Source organism: Sapajus apella, unplaced genomic scaffold, assembly GCF_009761245.1.
Source record: "Sapajus apella isolate SASKATOON/1434 unplaced genomic scaffold, GSC_monkey_1.0 scaffold117, whole genome shotgun sequence".
NCBI classification, from domain to species: domain Eukaryota; kingdom Metazoa; phylum Chordata; class Mammalia; order Primates; family Cebidae; genus Sapajus; species Sapajus apella.
This window is the reverse complement of record NW_022437057.1, coordinates 1,651,839-1,672,230: the sequence shown is the minus strand read 5'-3', so window position 1 is coordinate 1,672,230 and position 20,392 is coordinate 1,651,839. Positions and strand designations below refer to the sequence as shown.

General features: G+C 43.0%; 2 protein-coding genes across 3 annotated transcripts in view; one reads left to right on the top strand and one right to left on the bottom strand.

The window, feature by feature from the left end:
- Positions 1–4,751, top strand: part of UBTD2 (ubiquitin domain containing 2) — a 76,838-nt gene extending 72,087 nt beyond the window's left edge. For both annotated transcript variants that reach the window (XM_032260351.1, XM_032260352.1), the window contains exon 3: positions 2,189–4,751. In XM_032260351.1, the coding sequence (XP_032116242.1) occupies positions 2,189–2,586 (398 nt within the window). In that variant the 3' untranslated portion in view covers positions 2,587–4,751. The remainder of the gene's footprint in view (positions 1–2,188) is intronic.
- A 7,965-nt stretch (positions 4,752–12,716) lies between these two features.
- Positions 12,717–20,126, bottom strand: EFCAB9 (EF-hand calcium binding domain 9). The gene is made up of 4 exons (XM_032260402.1): positions 19,951–20,126; positions 15,937–16,085; positions 14,339–14,515; positions 12,717–12,956 (listed from the first exon to the last, which is right to left on the bottom strand). The coding sequence occupies exons 1-4, from the start codon at positions 20,084–20,086 to the stop codon at positions 12,840–12,842; spliced, it is 579 nt and encodes a 192-aa protein (XP_032116293.1). The 5' UTR covers positions 20,087–20,126; the 3' UTR covers positions 12,717–12,839.
- Positions 20,127–20,392: the final 266 nt, after the last annotated feature.

The following is a 20,392-nucleotide window of genomic DNA, read 5'->3' as shown; positions in this document are numbered from 1 at the left end:
TAGTGATTATACAGAGGCAACAGAAGAGGGAAAATTCATGTGTGTTCCGCTTTCTAACTAAGCTATCGCCTCAGCCCATCTTATGTTACTTAGAAGGCAGACCAGATCAGACCTGTGGTGGGTTGGTGACCATTCCAGTCTCATTTCAGATGCTTTATATTTTCATCCTATTGACATTAAACACAAATGCCAGTTCATTAACTCATTTGTTCATTGATAACCATTTCTCAGTGTTCTGGATCTGATAGACGTTTTGGTTTTTTTATCCAAATTGATAATAAGCTGATGTAATATTCTGGTTTGAGGAAAGGATATGTTATGTATAACCTTAAAACGTTCATGAAGTTATGCTTTTGGCTGAGCATGGGTGGTGGCTTGCACCTGTAATCCCGGCACTTTGGGAGGCGGAGGCGGGCGGATTACCTGAGGTTGGGAGTTCGAGACCAGCCTTACCAACATGGAGAAACCCCCATCTCTACTAAAAATACAAAATTAGCTGGGCATGGTGGCATATGCCTGTGATTCCGCTCCTCCGGAGGCAGATGCAGGAGACGGGAGGCAAAGGTTGTGGTGAGCCAAGATAGTGACATTGCACTCTAGCCTGGACAACAAGAGCAAAACTGTCAAAAAAGAAAAAAAGAAATGTTATGCTTTCAGGTTCCCCCAAAAGAAGTCCTGGTAATTATAATGTAGTTTACATACCTCGTTTCAGCTACTCAGAAGGCAGAGGCAGGAAGATTGCTTGAGCCCAGGAGTTTTGAGACCAGACTGGGCAACATAGCAAGACCTTGTCTCTAAAATATTGTTTTTGATTTTTAAATTATAATTTGTAAGGAAATTAGCCATTAATACATTTTTTAAAAACCATGAGCACTTTTTCCCTTCCCTGAGCTACATTGTGTCATAACCCTTTTGTTTTTCCTTTTTAATCCATAGCTTCTCTGTACTAGATTGACTAATTGAGGTTAAATAAGACATCTCAGTCATTTCTGTGGTAATTTTGCTAAAGAGACTCATAGATAAGCAATGAATCTGTGGCAGCTGCTAAGGCTGTCATCTCTAATTTGTGATCTTTTTGGACTAAGGACTTCTTGCCAAGTACTTCAGTTTAGGAAGTCCAGGCAATGGGCCGAGCATGGTGGCTTATGCCTATAATCTCAGCACTTTGGGAGGCCAAGGCAGGTGTATTGTTTGAGATCCAGAGTTCAAGACCAGCCTAGCCAACATGGTGAGATCCTGTCTCTACTAAAAATACAAAAATTGGCCAGGCATGGTGGTATGCACCTGTAGTCCCAGCTACTTAGGAGGCTGAGGCAGGAGAATTGCTTGAACTCAGGAAATGTAGGTTGCAGTGAACTGAGATCCTGTTCCTGCACTCCAGCCTAGGCAACAGAGTGAGACTCTGTCTCAAAAAAAAAAAAGGAAGTCCAGGCACTAAAAACACTGCTTTAGGGCCAGGTGGAATGGCTCATGTCTTAATCCTAGCACTTTGGCAGGCCAATGTGGGTGGATCACCTGAGGTCAAGAGTTCGAGACTAGCCTGGCCAACATGACAAAACCCCGTATGTACTAAAAATAGAAAAAATTAGCCGAGTATGGTAGTGGCACCTGTAATCCCAGCACAGCTACTTGGAAGGCAGAGGCAAGAGAATCGCTGGAACCCAGGAGGCAGAGGTTGCAGTGAGCCAAGATCATGCCATTGCACTCCAGTCTGGGCAGCAGAGTGAGACACCATCTCAATTAAAAAAAGAAAACTGCTCTGGAACACTTGTGGTGAGTTGAGCTTAGGAATCTTTTTTTTGCTTGCTTGTTTAAGGTAGTGAATTCATTTCTGTAAAAAGATATCCTAATGTAATTTAAATTTCCTCTAAGTCTTGTGTAAGCATTAATAATATTAGTAGCACGTTTGAGTTGTATATCCTTTCACTTCCATTTTAATGAAACTGTGAGATGGATAGGAAATGACTTAGAAAAGTGTAGTGATAAGGATCTAGCATTCTGGTTAATATAAAATTAAATAGATAATTGGGTATGGGATTTGATAATCATTGATCGGCTGACAGTGATTGACATTGTTTTTTTATTTACATTGCCATGCTAGCAAGAGAAGCTTAATCATTTTTCGAGGTGTAAACTAAAATGCATTCATTTAGGATTAAGTTCTTACTCATATCTTCTCTTTCTGAAGGTGCACTTACAGAGTGCTACGATGAACTGGGGAACAGGTACCAGCTTCCAGTCTATTGCTTGGCACCGCCAATCAACATGATAGAGGAAAAGAGTGACATAGAGACTCTGGATATTCCTGAGCCACCACCTAATTCTGGATATGAATGTCAGCTTCGTTTGCGCCTTTCCACAGGCAAAGACCTCAAACTTGTGGTTCGCAGCACAGACACGGTATTCCACATGAAGAGACGGTTGCATGCAGCAGAGGGAGTGGAACCAGGCAGTCAGCGGTGGTTCTTTTCTGGCCGACCTCTCACCGACAAAATGAAGTTCGAAGAGCTGAAGATCCCAAAGGACTACGTTGTTCAGGTGATAGTGAGCCAACCTGTGCAAAACCCAACACCAGTGGAGAACTGACCTGAGCCTGTTGGCTGGCTCCCACATCCCTCTGTTCCCTTCCACATCCCTCTGCTCCCTTTTATTGTTGTTGTTGTCATGTCCTACTCTACGGCGTGAAATTTATTTCACTGCTCTAAATTCCCTATGAATGAATTTAGTTCTGAGGAATTACCAGTGAAAAATTCCATCTGTGATGGAGACCAACAAAAATAATACAACACAAAGAGCCAGGCTTTGAGACTCATGTAATTACAATTTCTAATTTGAAAGGCAGTTAAGAAATAGATAACCATTTATTTTAAAACAACAACTATGTAATGGCTGTATTTAAATGACTTGGACTGTAAATGAAACATTGCATCCATGAAGGACAGCACCAAGCACCTTTTTGAATACAGAATTTTTTTAGAAAAATATATCAAATTATATAATTTCCAGAAACCATAAATAATAGATATAAAACTTAAGCTTTCTTTTTTCTAATGGAAACTGAAAAGAGCAGTATTTGAGGTTGCTTCTATTCTGTTTTTTTTATTCTTAGCTCGATTAATATTTAGCCATAAATGAGTAGAGACTGGCAAATTGTGCTTTAGTGTTGCTTTCCTCATCCCCACGTGTTGAGCTCCTTATTTACATTCACACTAAATTTTGGTGCCTTCTAGCACATTAGTGGCAGGCACCCTTCTGGAACACTAGGCAATAATTTAGTCAATACAGTCAGGTCTCTGATTTTCAACAGATACTCAGTTGAAAAGCCACTGTCATCTTGCTGCATAAGTATTTTGAAAGGTCTATATAATGAAGCTGTTTTTATATCCAGGCTTAGAAGGTCACTACTATATTGTACCTTCATTGATCTATCTATCCTGCTTGGAACTTTTCATAGCAAACTATACCCCCCAAATGCATGGTTCCTGGGCCAGGAAACACCAGAATCAAGTAAGCTGTTCCCACTACAAGTTAATAAAGTCATTGGTCTACTCCACTTTGCAGGGAGGAGTGTAAGGAAAGCGTATTCTATCTGTGCCTGGGAGAACTGTGCCTATTTTCAATCTTTTAGAGGAGGTTTCAACTCAAAATTTGTAAGTGTGAATGGTTTACTGGTGTCGCATAAACATTAGCAGTGAGACCAAATAATGGAACATTGCTTTATACCTTAGTGCTTTCCAATTCTCTGTTACCTCTAGTCATGGTAGATGACAATTTTCCTCCCTCATCTTTTGTAGCAAAGAGGTAAATTAAGACCCTTTTGCAAGTTAAGATCAGGGGACTGAAAAATCCAATGAGATAATCTGATTCTTCTATACTATGACTGGAGTAAAGCTGCCAAGAATTAAGTTTAATTTGGAGCCTTTTAAAAGTTGGTTTCATAAGTGAGAAGGGGGCTAACCTGTGACCACTGTACCCCTGAGAATCCTCGAGATGAAAAAGTACAGACAAGAAGGCACTTAACGCTGTTCTCAGTTGGAAAATATCAGCCCTCCACACCTGTTTGGATGTGAAGTGCATTATTAATTTTAATGACAAAAATGAAACTGCTAATTAGTTTAAATGTAACATTTAAATGGTATTACATTTCCTATAGCCTGATTAAATATATCTGTAATTGTAAGTTATCATGTTTCTGAGAGCTTTAACTACTACCCTGCTTTTATGCATTCACTTTAAAGATTGTGGCTATATCTAATTTAAATTTGCTGATGATTGAATCTAAATTCAAGTGAAGACCACAGCATTAATTCCAAAGGAGAACTTTTTTATGTTTAGAGGTGGAGATATTAGGGTATTTCAGTATATTGCTCCTGTCATCAAAGTTTTTGTTCATTTGTGTGCCACATCGAATAGCAGCACTTCTCAAAAGTTTGTCAACTGGAAAAGAAAAAGTGTTTAAACTATTTTTTCTTAAGGAAAATTGGTGATGTCAATATCTATGATGTCGATTGGTAAAAGGTCTTTTTTTGTTGAGGATTTGAGCTCTCTTTAAGAGTTTATTTTATTTTAAAGGAACATATACTTTGAATAACAATTCTCTGGGCATGTTTAACTAACCTAGGTGGGAAAACCATGGTGCTGTTTAATTGTAAATAGATTGATATAAGATTGGACCAGTACTTGATGTGTATAATTTTAGTATGTAGGGTTTATGTGCTTTTTAAAAAAAAAAAAAGTTTCAATTTTTCTCTTTGTCTTTGCCTTTATTATTGGTTTTTAATTGTTTATACTCTCTATATAAGGGTAATTGCCTCATTCTAAGTGCGAAGTGTGAAGGTTTTCCTTTTTTAAAAAAACCTCTGCTTAATAAATAACAGGTTTATTATCACCAAACTTAGGCTCTGCTATGCCAAGTGAAACATGGTCATTTATAAATGTGCTTCATCTTCTGCATTGAAATCTTGGTCTAAAATAGGTTGTTGTTTTTTGTTTTCTTTTTTAAGAATCATGCTGGCTGGGTGCTGTGACTCATGTCTGTAATTCCAACACTTTAGGAGGCCAAGATGGGAGGATCGCTTGGTTCAAGAGCCAGCCTGGGCAATGTAGGGGAGACCCCATCTCTACTAAAAATTTAAAAATTGGCCAGGCATGATGGCACACTCCTGAAGTCCCAGCTACTTAGGCTGAGTTTGGAGGATCACTTGAGCTGGGATGTCAAGGCTGCAGTGAGCCATAATCGTGCCATTGCCCTCCAAACCAGGAAAATTTTATGTAAAGTAGGTGATACTTCATCATTTTATGAAGTAGGTGATACATACCCATGGAAAAAGAATCCAAACATACCAAGGTGAAAAGAGTCTTTCACTCTTGTCGTTCTTCTCCTGTTTCTCCTCCCCAGAGGTAACCAACTTTGACCATCTTCTGGGTATCCTTAAACTTGAGCATGCGTCAGAATCACCTGGAAGCTTATTAAAACAGATTGCTAGACCCTTCCCTCAGAATGTTCTGAGTCATTAGGCCTGGGTATCGCCCTATCATCTGCATGCTTAAGAGTTCCTGGGTCATGCTGCTTCTGCTGATCTGGGAGGTGCACTCTGAGAACCACTCTTCTAGTGTATATGGCTATATTCACTCCACCTCATTTTTTTCCATAAATACATATACTATTTTTTTTCTAAAGTGGTAAATCACCTTTTGTTTTTTTCTAAAATGGTAAATCCCAGAGATGATTCCGCATACATCGATCTAGGTCTGCATATGTGGTTCTAGGTCTTCACAGGTGCAATAGCCCTCCATTGTCTGGGCATGCCACAGTTACATCAGTCTCTTTATTCTGGTCGGCTTTGCTGTTTCTAGTCTTTTGCTACTGCGAACCATGCTGGGATGAGTTTCCTTTTATATAGATAGCATCTTTGTGTCTGTATACATAGATGTAGGAATTGCAATCTATAGATTTATGTGACTACTTGTCCTCCAAAGTGATTTTACCAATTAATCCTCATACTACAACAGTATGACTGCTTTTATTTCCCTGCACCCTGACCACCTTTCTGATCTTTGACAATCTGATATGTAAAAACTTTGTCCTATGGTTTTTGCCCTGTATTTTCCTTATGAGCGAAGGTTAACATTATACTATATTTTAAGGCCTTTTTTTTTTTTTTTTTGTGAATTTTCTGTTTGCCCATATTCCTATTGCTTTTTGGTCTTTACTCTCAAGACTTGTATGTACCTGTTCTATATTAAGGAAATTAGTTATTTTCTATCAAGTGTTGTCATTTCTTTTGTTTTTGTGGAATTTAGCATGTGCAAATTTTTTAAGTTTTTCATGGTCAGATCTGTCAGTCTCTTACTCTATGACTTCTGGGTTTTTTTCTTAACCTCAAAAGGTCTTCCCCAATCTGAGATTACAAAAATGTTTCTCTTATTTGTTTCCTTTTTGGTTTCATTGTTAAATGGAGTTTATTTTGGTGAAAAAAGTAGGTTAGCACTTCAGATTTATTTTTCCCAATAGCTACCCCACTTTTCCTGATATTACTTATTGAATGACATATCTTCTCCTCATTAATGTGAAAAAATCCTTATTTTATGACAAGTTTTTAAGACACTATAGTTTTTTTAATGGTCTTATTAATTGGACAAATTAGCAGATATACATTGTGTCTACCTCCAACTCTCCAATACTGCGATTGGTGTTTTCACTTACAGAGAGGAAAGAATGAAGCTGATAATCTCCCTTGCTATAGCCAATCTTCTGTGATTTCTGTTTGGGTCCGTTGCAATGCCTCTGATCCTTCTGGTTCTGTAGGCTGCTCAGGTGCGTGGGTGAATGTCCTGCTCAGCAGATGTCAGCACAGTTCATTTGGCTTTTTCTAATCGTTGTCTTTGGCATGAGGCTTAAGATGATGGTAAGACATGAACCCTAAGGACTGGTGGAAGATACTGGGTTGGTGCAAAGGTAATTGGAGTTTTTGCCATTGCCATTAAAAGCAGCCTAATAGATGATCTCACTTTATTTATAGTTAGCTTCCTCCAAATGTCTTCCCTCTTTGTAGTGGATATAGATTGTAGAGAAGGCAGTCTGGGCCTGGGCTGAAACTGTAGCCTGGTAAGTACTCCCTCCCATCAGGCCTGCATTCCTCTACCTCTGCAGGTGCTGCTGTCTCCCCAGGGCTCAGGCCACCTGAAAACACTTGGTTGACCAAAAGTTTTAATGCAATTATGACAGAGTAATAATACAGAGTGTTGGTACCGTTCAAAAACATACCTAAATGTCCACTGTCTAGTAAACTCTACCCTTAAAAGCATGATCCGATGGGTTAATTCACTGTGGAAATAGTGAAACTTAAGCTGAAGCATCTACACACATACCTACAAACACATTTAAAATTTTTTGTCATAAAATGTAATTGTGAAAAAAGTCCTAAAGTGGACATTAGTAGATTGATTTATAAATGGTACTACTAAGTCCCAAAAGAATATCACTTAAGTGATGCATTTGAATTTTTGTTTTGACACTGTTTCAGTGTGGGCACTTCAGAGAGATGCTCAGTTTCCTGATACCATGCTAGAAGCATCTAGTTTAGGAAGATGCTCCTAAAAGGAAGAGCATTTTAAAAATCTAATAGTTGGGCCAGGCACCGTGGCTCACGCGTGTAGTCCCAGCACTTTGGGAGGCCGAGGTGGGCAGATCACCTGAGGTCAGGAGTTCAAGACTAGCATGGCCAACATAGGGGAAACCACATCTCTACTAAAAATACAAAAATTAGCCAGGTGTGGTGGAGGGCACCTATAATCCCAGCTACTCGGGAGGCTAAGGCGGGAGGAATGGCATGAACCGCAGGTAGAGGTGCAGTGAACCGAGATCACGCCACTGCACTCCAGCCTGGGCAACAAGAGCGAAACTCCATCTCAAAAAAAAAAAAATCTGGCCAGTCACAGTGGCTCACACCTGTAATCCCAGCACTTTCTTGGAGGATGCATCACCTGAGGTCAGGAGTTTGAGACCAACCTGGCTAACATTGTGAAACCCCATCTCTACTAAAAATGCCAAAATTTATCTGGTCATTGTGGCAGGTGCCTGTAATCCCAGCTACTCAAGAAGAAGCTGAGACAGGAGAATCGCTTGAACCCGAGAGGCGGAGGTTGCAGTGAGCCGAGATCGCACCGTTGCACTCCAGCCTGGGTGACAAGCGAAACTCCATCTCAAAAAAAAAAAAAAAAAAAAATCCGATAGTTGTTTTTTAGCCACCCTAATGGCTTCCAGAGTGGAGGGGAAAACTTTTATAAAATGCTCATTCCTGAAACTTTAGTCATCTGATGGGGTTTTAAGTTAGCCTGAATCAGTACCTATAAATGTACCTATTATCTTTGGCCTCTTTCCTCCCTGCCCCCATTCAGAAAAAATAAAGGGTATAGTATTTTCATTGCTTTAGAGACCATGTCTGAAAAAAATTTGTATCCATGGTTACACTTTTGTTTTGTTCTGTGTTTAATAGAGACAGGGTCTCACCATGTTGCCCAGGCTAGCCTTGAACTCCTGAGCTCAAGTGATCCACCCACCTTAGCCTCCCAAAGTGGTGGGATTACAGGTGTGAGCCACTACATCCGGCCATGGTTACCCTTTATGTATTTCAGGACCCCTCTGGAAGACAAGAGACAGAAGTCTTCTTGAGACTTCACTGTAATTTCTTCCCCCAGAACCACCTCTAGATCCTAAGGCTGTCTGGTGGCAGAAGCCATCGAGGCTGCCACAAGAGGCAGAAATTTATACCCAAGATGAGCCTAGTGGTGCACTTTGGAGCTATGGCTAATCTCTAGCTGCCAGTTTCTGACCAGATAGTGCTCATCTTTCAGTACAGTGGGTAGATGTAGTAGTGTCCATACTTGCTTGCCAGAGGGTGTTTCTCCTTGGAGAATAATTGCAAACTCTTCACCAAATCAAAGGAAAGGCAGAGCACTGTTGTGAGATGCCTTGCATCTTTTCGTTTTACACAATTCCATGAGATAGTTACCATGATCCCTAGATCAAAGGTCAAGTATGTCAAGTTGGATTTGTTTTTCTGGTACCATCGTGGGGAAGAGAAGTTTTGGCTGCTAAATACATTAGCCACACTTAGAAGCATGAAATCAAAATCCCATCTCTATTAAATATAGAGAGATAGCAATTATTAGCTGTTATTTACAAGTTTAATTTATGAATGACAGTCTTAAGCAGTATTCTTCTTTTTTTTTTTTTTTTTTTTTTGGGGGACGGAGTTTCGCTCTCGTTACCCAGGCTGGAGTGCAATGGCGCGATCTCGGCTCACCGCAACCTCCGCCTCCTGGGTTCAGGCAATTCTCCTGCCTCAGCTTCCTGAGTAGCTGGGATTACAGGCATGCGCCACCATGCCCAGCTAATGTTTTGTATTTTTAGTAGAGAGGGGGTTTCACCGTGTTGACCAGGATGGTCTCGATCTCTTGACCTCGTGATCCACCCGCCTCGGCCTCCCAAAGTGCTGGGATTACAGGCTTGAGCCACCGTGCCCGGCTCCTTTTTTTTTTTTTTTAAAGATGGGGTTTCACCATGATGGCCAGGCTGGTCTTGAACTCCTGACCTTAGGTGATCCAACCACCTCGGCCTCCCAAAGTGCTAGGATTACAGGCGTGAGCCACCACGCCCAGCCTGATAAGCAGTATTCTTGTCTGTTGCACATTGACAAAGTGTAATTAAATTTTATTTTTGATATTACTCTGGAACTCATGGAATTTCTTCAGGGCAGTTATGTAATGTATCCTTAAGAAATCCTTGGAGGCCGGGCGCAGTGGCTCAAGCCTGTAATCCCAGCACTGTGGGAGGCCGAGGCGGGTGGATCACGAGGTCAAGAGATCGAGACCATCCTGGTCAACATGGTGAAACCCCGTCTCTACTAAAAATACAAAAAATTAGCTGGGCATGGTGGCGCGTGCCTGTAATCCCAGCAACTCAGGAGGCTGGGGCAGGAGAATTGCCTGAACCCGGGATGTGGAGGTTGCGGTGAGCCGAGATCACGCCATTGCACTCCAGCCTGGGTAACAAGAGCGAAACTCCGTCTCAAAAAAAAAAAAAAAGAAAAAAAGGAATCCTTGGTTTCTAGCTGTATTTCTTTTTCTTTTTCTTTTTTTTTGAGCTGTATTTAATTTCTTTCCTGAGAAATTTATGATAGAGGGAGACATGGTGATTAATGACATTACACAAAATAGATTTCTGAGCCAATGAAATCCCAGCTTAAAACTTGAAGAGAATCTGCTGAAACTACAATGAGCTATTCAGATAGTGGCTCTAAGCACAGGCACCTAATTGACCTTGAATTTGAACCCCGGTCCTGCCTCTTGTGAGCTATATGTTCTTGAGTAAGTGAGTAAGGCTCTTTTTTTTTTTAGACAGAGTCTCACTCTGTCACCCAGGCTGGATGCAGTGGTGCAATCTCGGCTCGGCTCACTGCAACAACCTTCGCCTCCCAAGCTCAAGCGATTCTCCTGACTCAGCCTCCTGAATAGCTGGGATTAGAGGCGTGCTCCACTATGCCTGGCTAATTTTTTTTGCATTTTTGGTAGAGATGGGGTTTCACTGTGTTGGTCATGCTGGTATTGAAACACTTGACCTTGTGATCCGCCCACCTCGGCTTCCCAAAGTGCTGGGATTACAGGCATGAGCCACCACACCTGGCTTGAGTAAAGTTCTTAATCTTTCTTGGTCTCAATTTTCTCATTTGTACATTTAGGAGAGTAACACCTAATTCATAGGGCCATAAGGATAAATAAAGTCATACATCTGAAGAACTACCTAACCTGGCTGGGCGTGGTGGCTCACCCCTGTAATCTCATCACTTTGAGAGGCCGAGGCGGGAGGATCGCCTGAGGTTGGGAGTTCAAGACTAGCCTGACCAACATGGAGAAACCCTGTCTCTACTAAGAATACAAAATTAGCCAGGCGTGGTGGTGCAGGCCTGTAATCCCAGCTACTCAGGAGGCTGAGGCAGGAGAATCGCTTGAACGTGGGAGGCAGAGGTTGCAGTGAGCTGAGATCGTGCCATTTCACTCCAGCCTGGGCAACAAGAGCAAAACTCCATCTCAAAAAAAAAAGAACTACCTAACCCATAGCAAGCACATAATATATGGCAGCTGTCATCAGTAACATTACAGTACAATTGGGTAGAGAGGATTCGTAAGTCCCATGTCAAAAAAATCTTTAAATTATTCAAGGCATAAAAAAATTAAAATTATGCAAGGGCATGTGATAATTATTACCCGGCTGGGCTTGGTTTCTCACGTCTGTAATCCCAGCACTTTAGGAGGCCAAGGTGGGCAGATCACGAGGTCGGAAGTTTCAGACCAGCCTTGCCAATATGGTGAAACCCTGTCTCTACTAAAAATAACAAAAATTAACCCAGCGTGGTGGCACATGCCTATAGTCCCAACTATCAGGTGGCTGAGGCAGGGAGAATCGCTTGAACCTGGGAGGCAGAGGTTGCAGTGAGCCGAGATTGTGCCACTGCATTCCAGCCTTGGCGACAGAGTGAGACTAGGTCTCAAACAATAATAATTATTATTATTTTACCCTAGTAAATTTGGTACACTTGTTTAAGTGCCTAACTCAGATTAATTCAGGTTCTAGGAAGCACATAGCCTCCATATCCTTAAATGTCAACTCCTGTGGTTGGAGCACTTCACCATTGGCTAGTTTGAAATCTCTGGCACATAGGTGGCCTTAGCCTAAGAAGCAGGAGACTAGAAAGGACTCTGAGACCTCTGAGCCGGGCACGGTGGCTCATGCCTGTAATTCCAGCACTTTGGAAGGCCGAGGCAGGTGGATCACCTGCGATCGGGAGTTCAAGACCAGCCTGACCAACGTGGAGAAACCCTGTCTCTACTAAAAATATAAAATTAGCTGGCCATGGTGGCACATGGCTATAACCCCAGCTACTCGGGAGGCTGAGGCAAGAGAATCACTTGAACCTGGGAGGCGGAGGTTGTGAGCTGAGATTGTGCCATTCCAGTCCAGCCTTGGTAAAAAGAGCAAAAACTCCGTCTCAAAAAAAAAAAAAAAAGGATTCTGAGACTTTTGGCCCACTAGTGACCAGTATCAGGAAAGCTGCACCTTCTTTCAACTGCCTGACTCCAGTATGTCGTGTTAGCAATTAGTTGGGTACAGAGGAAGCTATTGATAAGGGTTGATCTGAAAAGCAGCCGCAGAATTGGGACATGTCAACAAAAAGAAAGTGGTTATTCCATATTACATTATTGTAAGTTCAGTGTAAGGTCAAGAGGTTATTAAAATGCAGAACCTGGCTGGATACAGTGCTCACACCTGTAATCCCAGCACTTTGTGAGGCTGAGGTGGGTGGATAACTTGAGGTCAGGAGTTTGAGACCAGCCTGGGCAACATGGTAAAACCCTATCTTAACTAAAAATTCAAAAAATTAGCTGCGCATGGGAGGCTGAGGTGGGTGGATAACTTGAGGTCAGGAGTTTGAGACCAGCCTGGGCAACATGGTAAAACCCTATCTTAACTAAAAATTCAAAAAATTAGTGCGCATGGGGGTAATCCCAGGCACTCAGGAGGCTGAGGCATGAGGATCACTTGAACCCAGGAGGCAGAGGTTGCAGTGAGTCCGGACCACACTACTGCACTACAGCCTGGGCGATAGAGCGAGACTGTTTAAAAAAAAAAAAAAAGTCAAAGATATCTACTTTGATGCTCTGAATTTATTTTTAGACATGTTAACAGTCTTCATCAATGTTCATGTTCTCTACTTTCAGATCCCATTTTTTTCCCAAGAGACTCTTTCTGCTTGCATTTACTTGATGTGACATTTTCTTTATGAGCAGAGAATACTTCTCTCTCTTTTTGCATTCTCCTCTGTTTTGTTCTGCCTCTTCTGTAATTTGTCAATGCGGACGATTGTATACAGCTTAAATTCCTGGTAATTAAGACGCTTTTATTAGGGGGGAGAAAAGAAAAGTTATTTCAGGAAACACTTGATAGTTTGTTTCAGATGATAGCAGGATTGCACTCATTTCTGTATTAAAAACTTGGGAAATTAAAGACACTCAGTAATTGGGACATAATTATAGTCTGATTGTAGTCCAGTAGCCAGGAATAGAGAGTCTATTGTAGATGCTAAAGAAACAAGGATCGTTTTTTCTTGAGATGAGGTCTCACTCAGTCACCCAGCCTGGAGTGCAGTGGTGCGATCTCAGCTCACTGCAACCTCCACCTCCCAGGTTCAAGTGATTCTCCCGTCTTAGCCTCCCGAGTAACTGGAATTGCAAGCGTGTGCCACCAACCCTGGCTAATTCTTGTATTTTTAGTAGAGACAAGGTTTCACCATGTTGGCCAGGCTGATCTAGAACTCCCGGCCTCAAGTGATCTGTCCACCTCAGCCTCCCAAAGTGCTGGGATTACAGTCATAAGCCATGATTCCTGGCACTTTCTTCCATAAGTTTGGTGGAAAAGTAATTGAAGCTTTTGCCATTATCTTCAATTTGCACCAACTATTACCATGTCAAGTCTAGAGGCTTCCGGCTGGCATCTAATGTTGTTCACAGTGTGATCATCATTTTCAACCTCAGTTGCCACTTGCTTCCCCAATGTGGATTTCCTCTTTAGTTAGGCAGAATTCACGTCTTCACCATAGCTTTCTCTTAGGAATTGTTTTTTTGAGACAAGGTCTCAATATGTTGCCCAGGCTGGCCTGGAACTCCTCAGCTCAAGCCATCCTCCTGCCTCAGCCTCCCGAGGAGCTGGGAGTTACAAGCATGAGTCTGGCATTACAGGCATGAGCCCCCCCGCCTGTCCATGATATAGCATTTAGTTAGTCTACCCTTTCTCTTCAAGGGCGCATAAGTCTCTTAAGATTTTTTCTGGCCGGGCGCGGTGGCTCAAGCCTGTAATCCCAGCACTTTGGGAGGCCGAGGCGGGTGGATCACGAGGTCAAGAGATCGAGACCATCCTGGTCAACATGGTGAAACCCCGTCTCTACTAAAACTACAAAAAATTAGCTGGGCATGGTGGCGCGTGCCTGTAATCCCAGCTACTCAGGAGGCTGAGGCAGGAGAATTGCCTGAACCCGGGAGGCGGAGGTTGCGGTGAGCCGAGATCGCGCCATTGCACTCCAGCCTGGGTAACAAGAGCGAAACTCCGTCCCAAAAAAAAAAAAAAGATTTTTTCTGATCCTACTGCCATGCAATATGCTTATTTGAGTAGGTTTTTCCCACCCTCCTTCTCACTCATCTCTCCTGTATGTAGTGGGACATTTTTCCCTGCTTATGGAAAGAGACTGGCCACACAGTTGCCACATTTTGGATCTATACGTACATGGTCACCTGTAATGTCAAAGTCACAGAAGAGATCTTTGAGTTCCTGTTTTTGAATATTGAAGAGAAATCTATACATTCCGAAGTTTTTTGGACTGATTATCTGATCCCCATTCAGATCAAGCAGGTCAAAGACAGTCCGGGAATGACGATACATAAACTGTTCTTCCAAATGGTTCTGTTGCGAGAGAAATAGGTAAGATGAGCGACAGTGTTGTCAATGCTGCTTTCTAAACTTGTCTCATCAAGATATATCTTCACCAGCCCCTTCCCAAGAGAGCTAAAAGCAAAAGACAAAATCAGAAGCTCAGAGCTGAAAGTGTTCTGTCATCAATGCAGCAAGTCCCACTTCAGCATCTGCATTCAAAAAGAACTTGAAATCTGCCACATGTAGTAATCAATTCTGCTAGACAGAACTCTAGTTACTATAATGCATTTCCTTACATTCAGTGAAAGTCTTGTGAAACATCATAGCATGGGTGATAAAATGATGACCTTCTTTCCTCAAAAAAATGGGAACTGAGGCCGGGTACAGAGGCTCACGCCTATAAGCCAGCACTTTGGGAGGCCAAGGCGGGTGGATCACTTGAGGTAAGGAGTTTGAGACCAATCTGGACAACATGGTAAACCCCTGTTGCTATTAAAAATACAAAAATTAGCCGGGTGTGGCGGCATGCACCTGTAGTCCCGGCTACTCGGGAAGCTGAGGCATGAGAATTGCTTGAACCTGGATGGTGGAGGTTGCAGTGAGCTGAGATCATGCCACTGCACTCCAGCCTGGGTGACAGAGACTCAATCTCAAAAAAAAAACAAACAAACAACAGAATTGAACTGGGTAAATACACACTGGAAGTGTATATACGGTAAGGAAAGTTTCCACCTTCAGAAAATTCCCTGAGAAGAAGGATCATTGAAGGAGTGAGGCATTGGAGCTCACTGGTGATTCTCTGAAAATCAGCAGCTACAACGAGTGAAGAAAGGAATGTCGAGAAGGGATATGATGGCCAAATCTGTCCTCTGTGAGGGGCGGGGGAGCGGGGGGAGCGGGGGGAGCGGGGGGAGCGGGGGGAGCGGGGGGAGCGGGGGAGCGGGGGAGGGGGGGGCAGCCAAGAGGCTGGGGCTACAGCAGGGAGAGGCTGTGGAAAAACCTGAACCATTCAGGAACTAAAGCTCATTGTTCTCCCCACCACCCTTTTTTATTCTTTTTTTTGAGATGGAGTCTCTGTCGCTCAGGCTGGAGTACAATGGCGCAATCTCAGCTTACTGCAGCCTCCACCTCCCGGGTTCAAACGATTCTCCTGCCTCAGCCTCCCGAGTAGCTGGGACTACAGGCGCACGCTGCCATACCCAGCTAATTTTTGCGTTTTTAGTAGAGACGGGGTTTCACCATGTTAGCCAGGATGGTCTCGACCTCCTGACCTTGTGATCCACCCGCCTCGGCCCCCCAAAGTGCTGGGATTACAGGCGTGAACCACCTTGCCCGGTCTGCACCACCCATTTTTAATTCTTCTTTTTAGTGAAAGGAAGAAAACCTCTGATACATTCCTAATTCAGTGCTCCTTTTAGGAAGAGGGTGGCAGCAGCCACGCTAACACTTGCCTCGTGAGCCAGCAGTATGCACACCAGCACGTAGAACTGCTCAAAGCCGATCTCGCCCACAGCACTCCAGTCCAGCAAGTCAAACACGAGGTTGATCTGTGTCTTATTCAAGTCAGTCGCATGATGAAGGAAGTGGTAGAACAGCACATCTGTGAAGGGGGCAGGTGAGCACATGTGTTGGAAACAGTTCCAAAACGCTAAACAGCTGGGAGCTATGTAAACGGTAGTGATGTTGGAAACTTGTTGATCTAGGAAGAATGATGATAACATTTTGTTTCTGGCTTTGCCACTGTGCTTTCTACAATTCCTCAAACCTTCATCGCCCTTGAGCTTGTGGAATAGCAATGGACCTGGAGTTGTGGAGAATGAGATCATGGTCAGGGCTTCGCTCCTGCCTCCAGCTCACACAAGTCCATTAGTCTATACCAGCATTTCTCAAACTGTAATGGGATACCAATCACTTGGGGATCTTGTAAAACTACAGATTCTGATTCAAGAAATCTGTTATGAAACCTGAGATTTCCCATTTCGTCAAGCTCCTAGGTGATGTAGCTGCAGCTGGTCTGAGCACCATGCATTGAGCGACAAAGGTGTGCCTCACATAGGAAGCAGCAGAGCTGGGGTTCAAGTGTGAATTTGCTTGACCATGGTATTTTTTCCATGGTGAAACTCTGTCTTTTTTGCATTAGTTAATGCATATTTAATCATATACATTCAGAAGAAAAAATGCTGAAAAACTCTTTAAAGAACTGGGAAGCGCCGGGCCTGGTGGCTCACACCTATAATCCCAGCCCTATGGGAGGCTGAGGTGGTTGGATTACTTGAGATGAGGAGTTTGAGACCAGCCTGACCAACATAGTAAAACCCTGTCTCTACTAAAAATACATAAATTAGCTGGGCATGGTGGCACGCACCTATAATCTCAGCTACTCAGAAGGCTGAGGCAGGAGAATCACTTGAACCCCGGAGGCAGAGTTTGCAGTGAGCCAAGATCGAACCACTGTACTCCAGCCTGGAGACAGAGTGAGACTCCCGCTGAGGAAAACAAAAAAAAAAAAAAAAAAAAACTGGGAAGTTTTTGTTGTTGTTGTTTTTTGTTTTTTTTTTCGTTTTCAAGATCTTTTTGCATACCAAGTACAGAGAAGTTTTTTGCCTGCCATTCTACTCATTAATCATAAATAAAAGATGAAAAAAAAAACATGGCAATACACTTACACAGTGTTAGGTGACTGTCTACAGTTGTATGCACAAATCACAGTAACAAGGGATTTTTACTTTTATCTACATTGGTTTCCCTTTGCCCACTGATTACAGAAACTATCTCCTGCGTAAGAAATGGCTCCACTGAATACGTAAAACCCATATGTGTAATGCGGAGTCCCAGCTGAAGCCAGCTAAAAGCACAGCAAATCCGTAGTCACAGTGTCATGATTTGGGGGCTTCTGACATCCCCTTAATGTTCCTTCTCTACACCTCCCTGGATATGAGCACCTGGAAACAACACACCATAATATACACGGTGATGTTTGTGTAATTGCTCCTGGAGAAATGTTTCCATGTGCAACTTAGTAGCCACTTACTAAAGACTATTTTGAGGCTGGGTGCTGTGGCTCACACCTGTAATTCAGCACTTTGGGAGCCCAAGGCAGGCGGATCACTTGAGGTCAGGAGTTCAAGACCAGCCTGGCCAACATAGTGAAACCCTGCCTCTACTAAAAATTCAAAAATTAGCCAGTGTGGTGGTGCACAGCTGTAGTCCCAGTGTTTGTTATTATTGTAATTATTATTCTTGGGAGCTGAGCCCCACTTAGGCATTAACTCTGGAGACCCCTTAGCAAGACTTCTTATCTGTCAAGTGGGAAGAGTTTGAATCTGATGAGCTACGGGATCCCTTCTACTTATTAATACTTGTGAATGACAAAAAAAAAAAAAAAAAAAGGCTGGGTGTGGTGGCTCACGCCTGTAATCCCAGCACTTTGGGAGACCGAGGAGGGTAGATCACCTGAGGTCAGGAGTTCAAAACCAGCCTGGCCAACATGATGAAACCTCGTCTCTATTAAAAATACAAAAGTTAGCCTGGCTTGGTGGCGGGAGCCTATAATCCCAGCTACTTGGGAGGCTGAGGCAGGAGAATCGCTTGAACCCAGGAGGTGAAGGTTGCATGAGCCAAGAGGGCCCCACTGCACACCAGCCTGGGCGACAGAGTAAGGCTCCGTCTCAAAAAAAAAAAAAGAAAGAAAACAAAAAAAAAGGCTGCAGATCTCAACTGTGCTTGTTGAGTTCACAAACACATAGAATTCCAATTACAGCACTTTAGGTTCTTTTCAGTACTGGATAGAAATAAGGAATCCTATCTATTCACTTGCTCTGACCGCTGAGAGAGAAATGCTATTTGTGAGTAAGGGGTTTCTCCGTCGTTATTTTAAGGGTTCGTTCAATCTTTAAAAACAAACAATAAAAAGGGGACACCTTCTTTTTCTCTTTAATAGAGATTTACGTACAGTGCATTGCCAAATCTTCACAATAACCCTGCCTTGATAAAGCAGCTGTAGGGGACCTGGTTGTAAATAAAAGGTTAAGATGGAAACATGGGCTCTCTGCCTGCCAAGCCCACACTGAGTCTCGCTGGGATGCTTGAGGAGAAGAGTCTCAGCTCCCTGGTAACCAGTTCGCTCCCTGGTGATGCAATACCCAGGAGATAATGCCATGCTCAGGTCTTCTGGTCACAGAGGGACTGGAAGGGTGAAGGCACAGCCTTAGTGTTTGCCCTCCTGTGGGGGAATGACTTAAGGTCTTGGAGATTTGGGTGAGCCAGAGTCTGCTGCTTTCAAAACAGTCATTTATTTAAGAAAGACAGAGTCTCACTCTGTCACCAAGGCTGGAGTGCAGTGGTGCTATCTTGGCTCACTGCAACCTCCGCCTCCCAGATTCAAGCGATTCTCCTGCCTCAGTCTCCCGAGTAGCTGAGATTACAGGCGCCCACCACCATGTCAGGCTGACTTTTATATTTTTAGTAGAGACAAGGTTTCACCATATTGGCCAGGCTGGTCTCCAACTCCTGACCTCCGATGATCTACCTGCCTTGGCCTTCCAAAGTGCTGGGATTACAGGCATGAGCCACCGTGCCCAGACTTTTTTTTTTTTTTTTTGTCATTCACAAGTACCTATAAGTAGAAAGTAGACGGGATCCTGCAGCTCATCAGATTCAAACTTCCCACATGACAGATTAGAAGTCTTGCTGAGGGGTCTCCAGGGTTACTGCCTGAGTGGGGCTCAGCTCCCAAGAATAACAATTACAATAATAACAAACCCTTATTAAGTCCTTACAATGTGTCAGACACTGTGCTAAGCATTTGCCATACATTATCTCATTACCTTTTTTTTTTCCAACTTTGAGATGGACTCCATTATAAGAAGCCTCACCTCTAGATGAGGAAAATGAGACTTGGAGAGGTGATGATGCGGTATCAACATCACCAAAGAATAACTGGTGTGGACCAGGATTCCGCCACACAGCCTGCAATTCTCTCCTCCCCACTGAACCGTCCCAGCGTCAATTCTCAGTTGGCAATTTCTCTCTGTGCTTCAACTAGAAGATAAAAGATTTACTAACAGACTGGGCACAGTGGCTCACACCTGTAATCCCAGCACTTTGGGAGGCTGTGGTGGGTGGATCACCTGAAGTCAGGCGTTCGAGACCAGACTGGCCAATATGGTGAAACCCTGTCTCTACTAAAAATACAAAAAATTATCTGGGCGTGGTGTGGGCCGCCTGTAACCTCAGCTACTCGGGAGGCTGAGGCAGGAGAATCACTTGAACCCAGGAGGCAGAGGTTGCAGGGAGCCGAGATTGTACCATTGCACTTCAGCTTGGGTGACAGAGCAAGACTACGTCTCAAAAAAAAAAAAAAAAAAAAATTTACTAACAAAACAATTTCTGGCTCTGCAAGTTTTCCTGCACATTAGCTAAAAATCAGGTAAGGACCCAGAGGAGACATGTCTGGAAGTACTGACCATTCAAGGTGTTCTTGCCGTGAACATCTAGGAGGTGAAAATATTCCAACAAAGTCTTCACATTTCTCACAGATAGTAAGCAGTGTACTTTGTCCAGATAGAGGTACCACAGAAACGATCCTTGCTTCAGTCTCATCTTAGTATTCTGTAAACTGAAGGCTCTGGCAACCAGAAATAGAATAGAGAATCCTGCCTCAGAAGTAGAATGTTGGACAGAGTGTCTGAAACCTGGCAGCAGTAAAGGAAAACACATGAGAAGAAACAGTCAAAAAGTAAAATTGCTGCTTAATTTTTCCAGCTATGCTATAGATATCTGTTGTCTGAAATCTCTTGCTAATGTGATTATCCTTATGTCACTAAAATACAACCATTTCTAAGATCCACACAGAAGTGAATGAGAGAATGTGCTACATAGGAAAACTGCTACAAAGCCCAAGTGGTT

Coding starts and splice junctions, on each gene's coding strand:
- EFCAB9 (XM_032260402.1), bottom strand. CDS start 20,086: ATGAGACTGAAGCAAGGATCGTTTCTGTGGTACCTCTATCTGGACAAA. Junction 16,086..19,950: donor CGGCAAGAACACCTTGAATG/GTCAGTACTTCC, acceptor CCCCCTTCACAG/ATGTGCTGTTCTACCACTTC. Junction 12,957..14,338: donor TTGACATTACAGGTGACCAT/GTACGTATAGAT, acceptor CCCTAATAAAAG/CGTCTTAATTACCAGGAATT.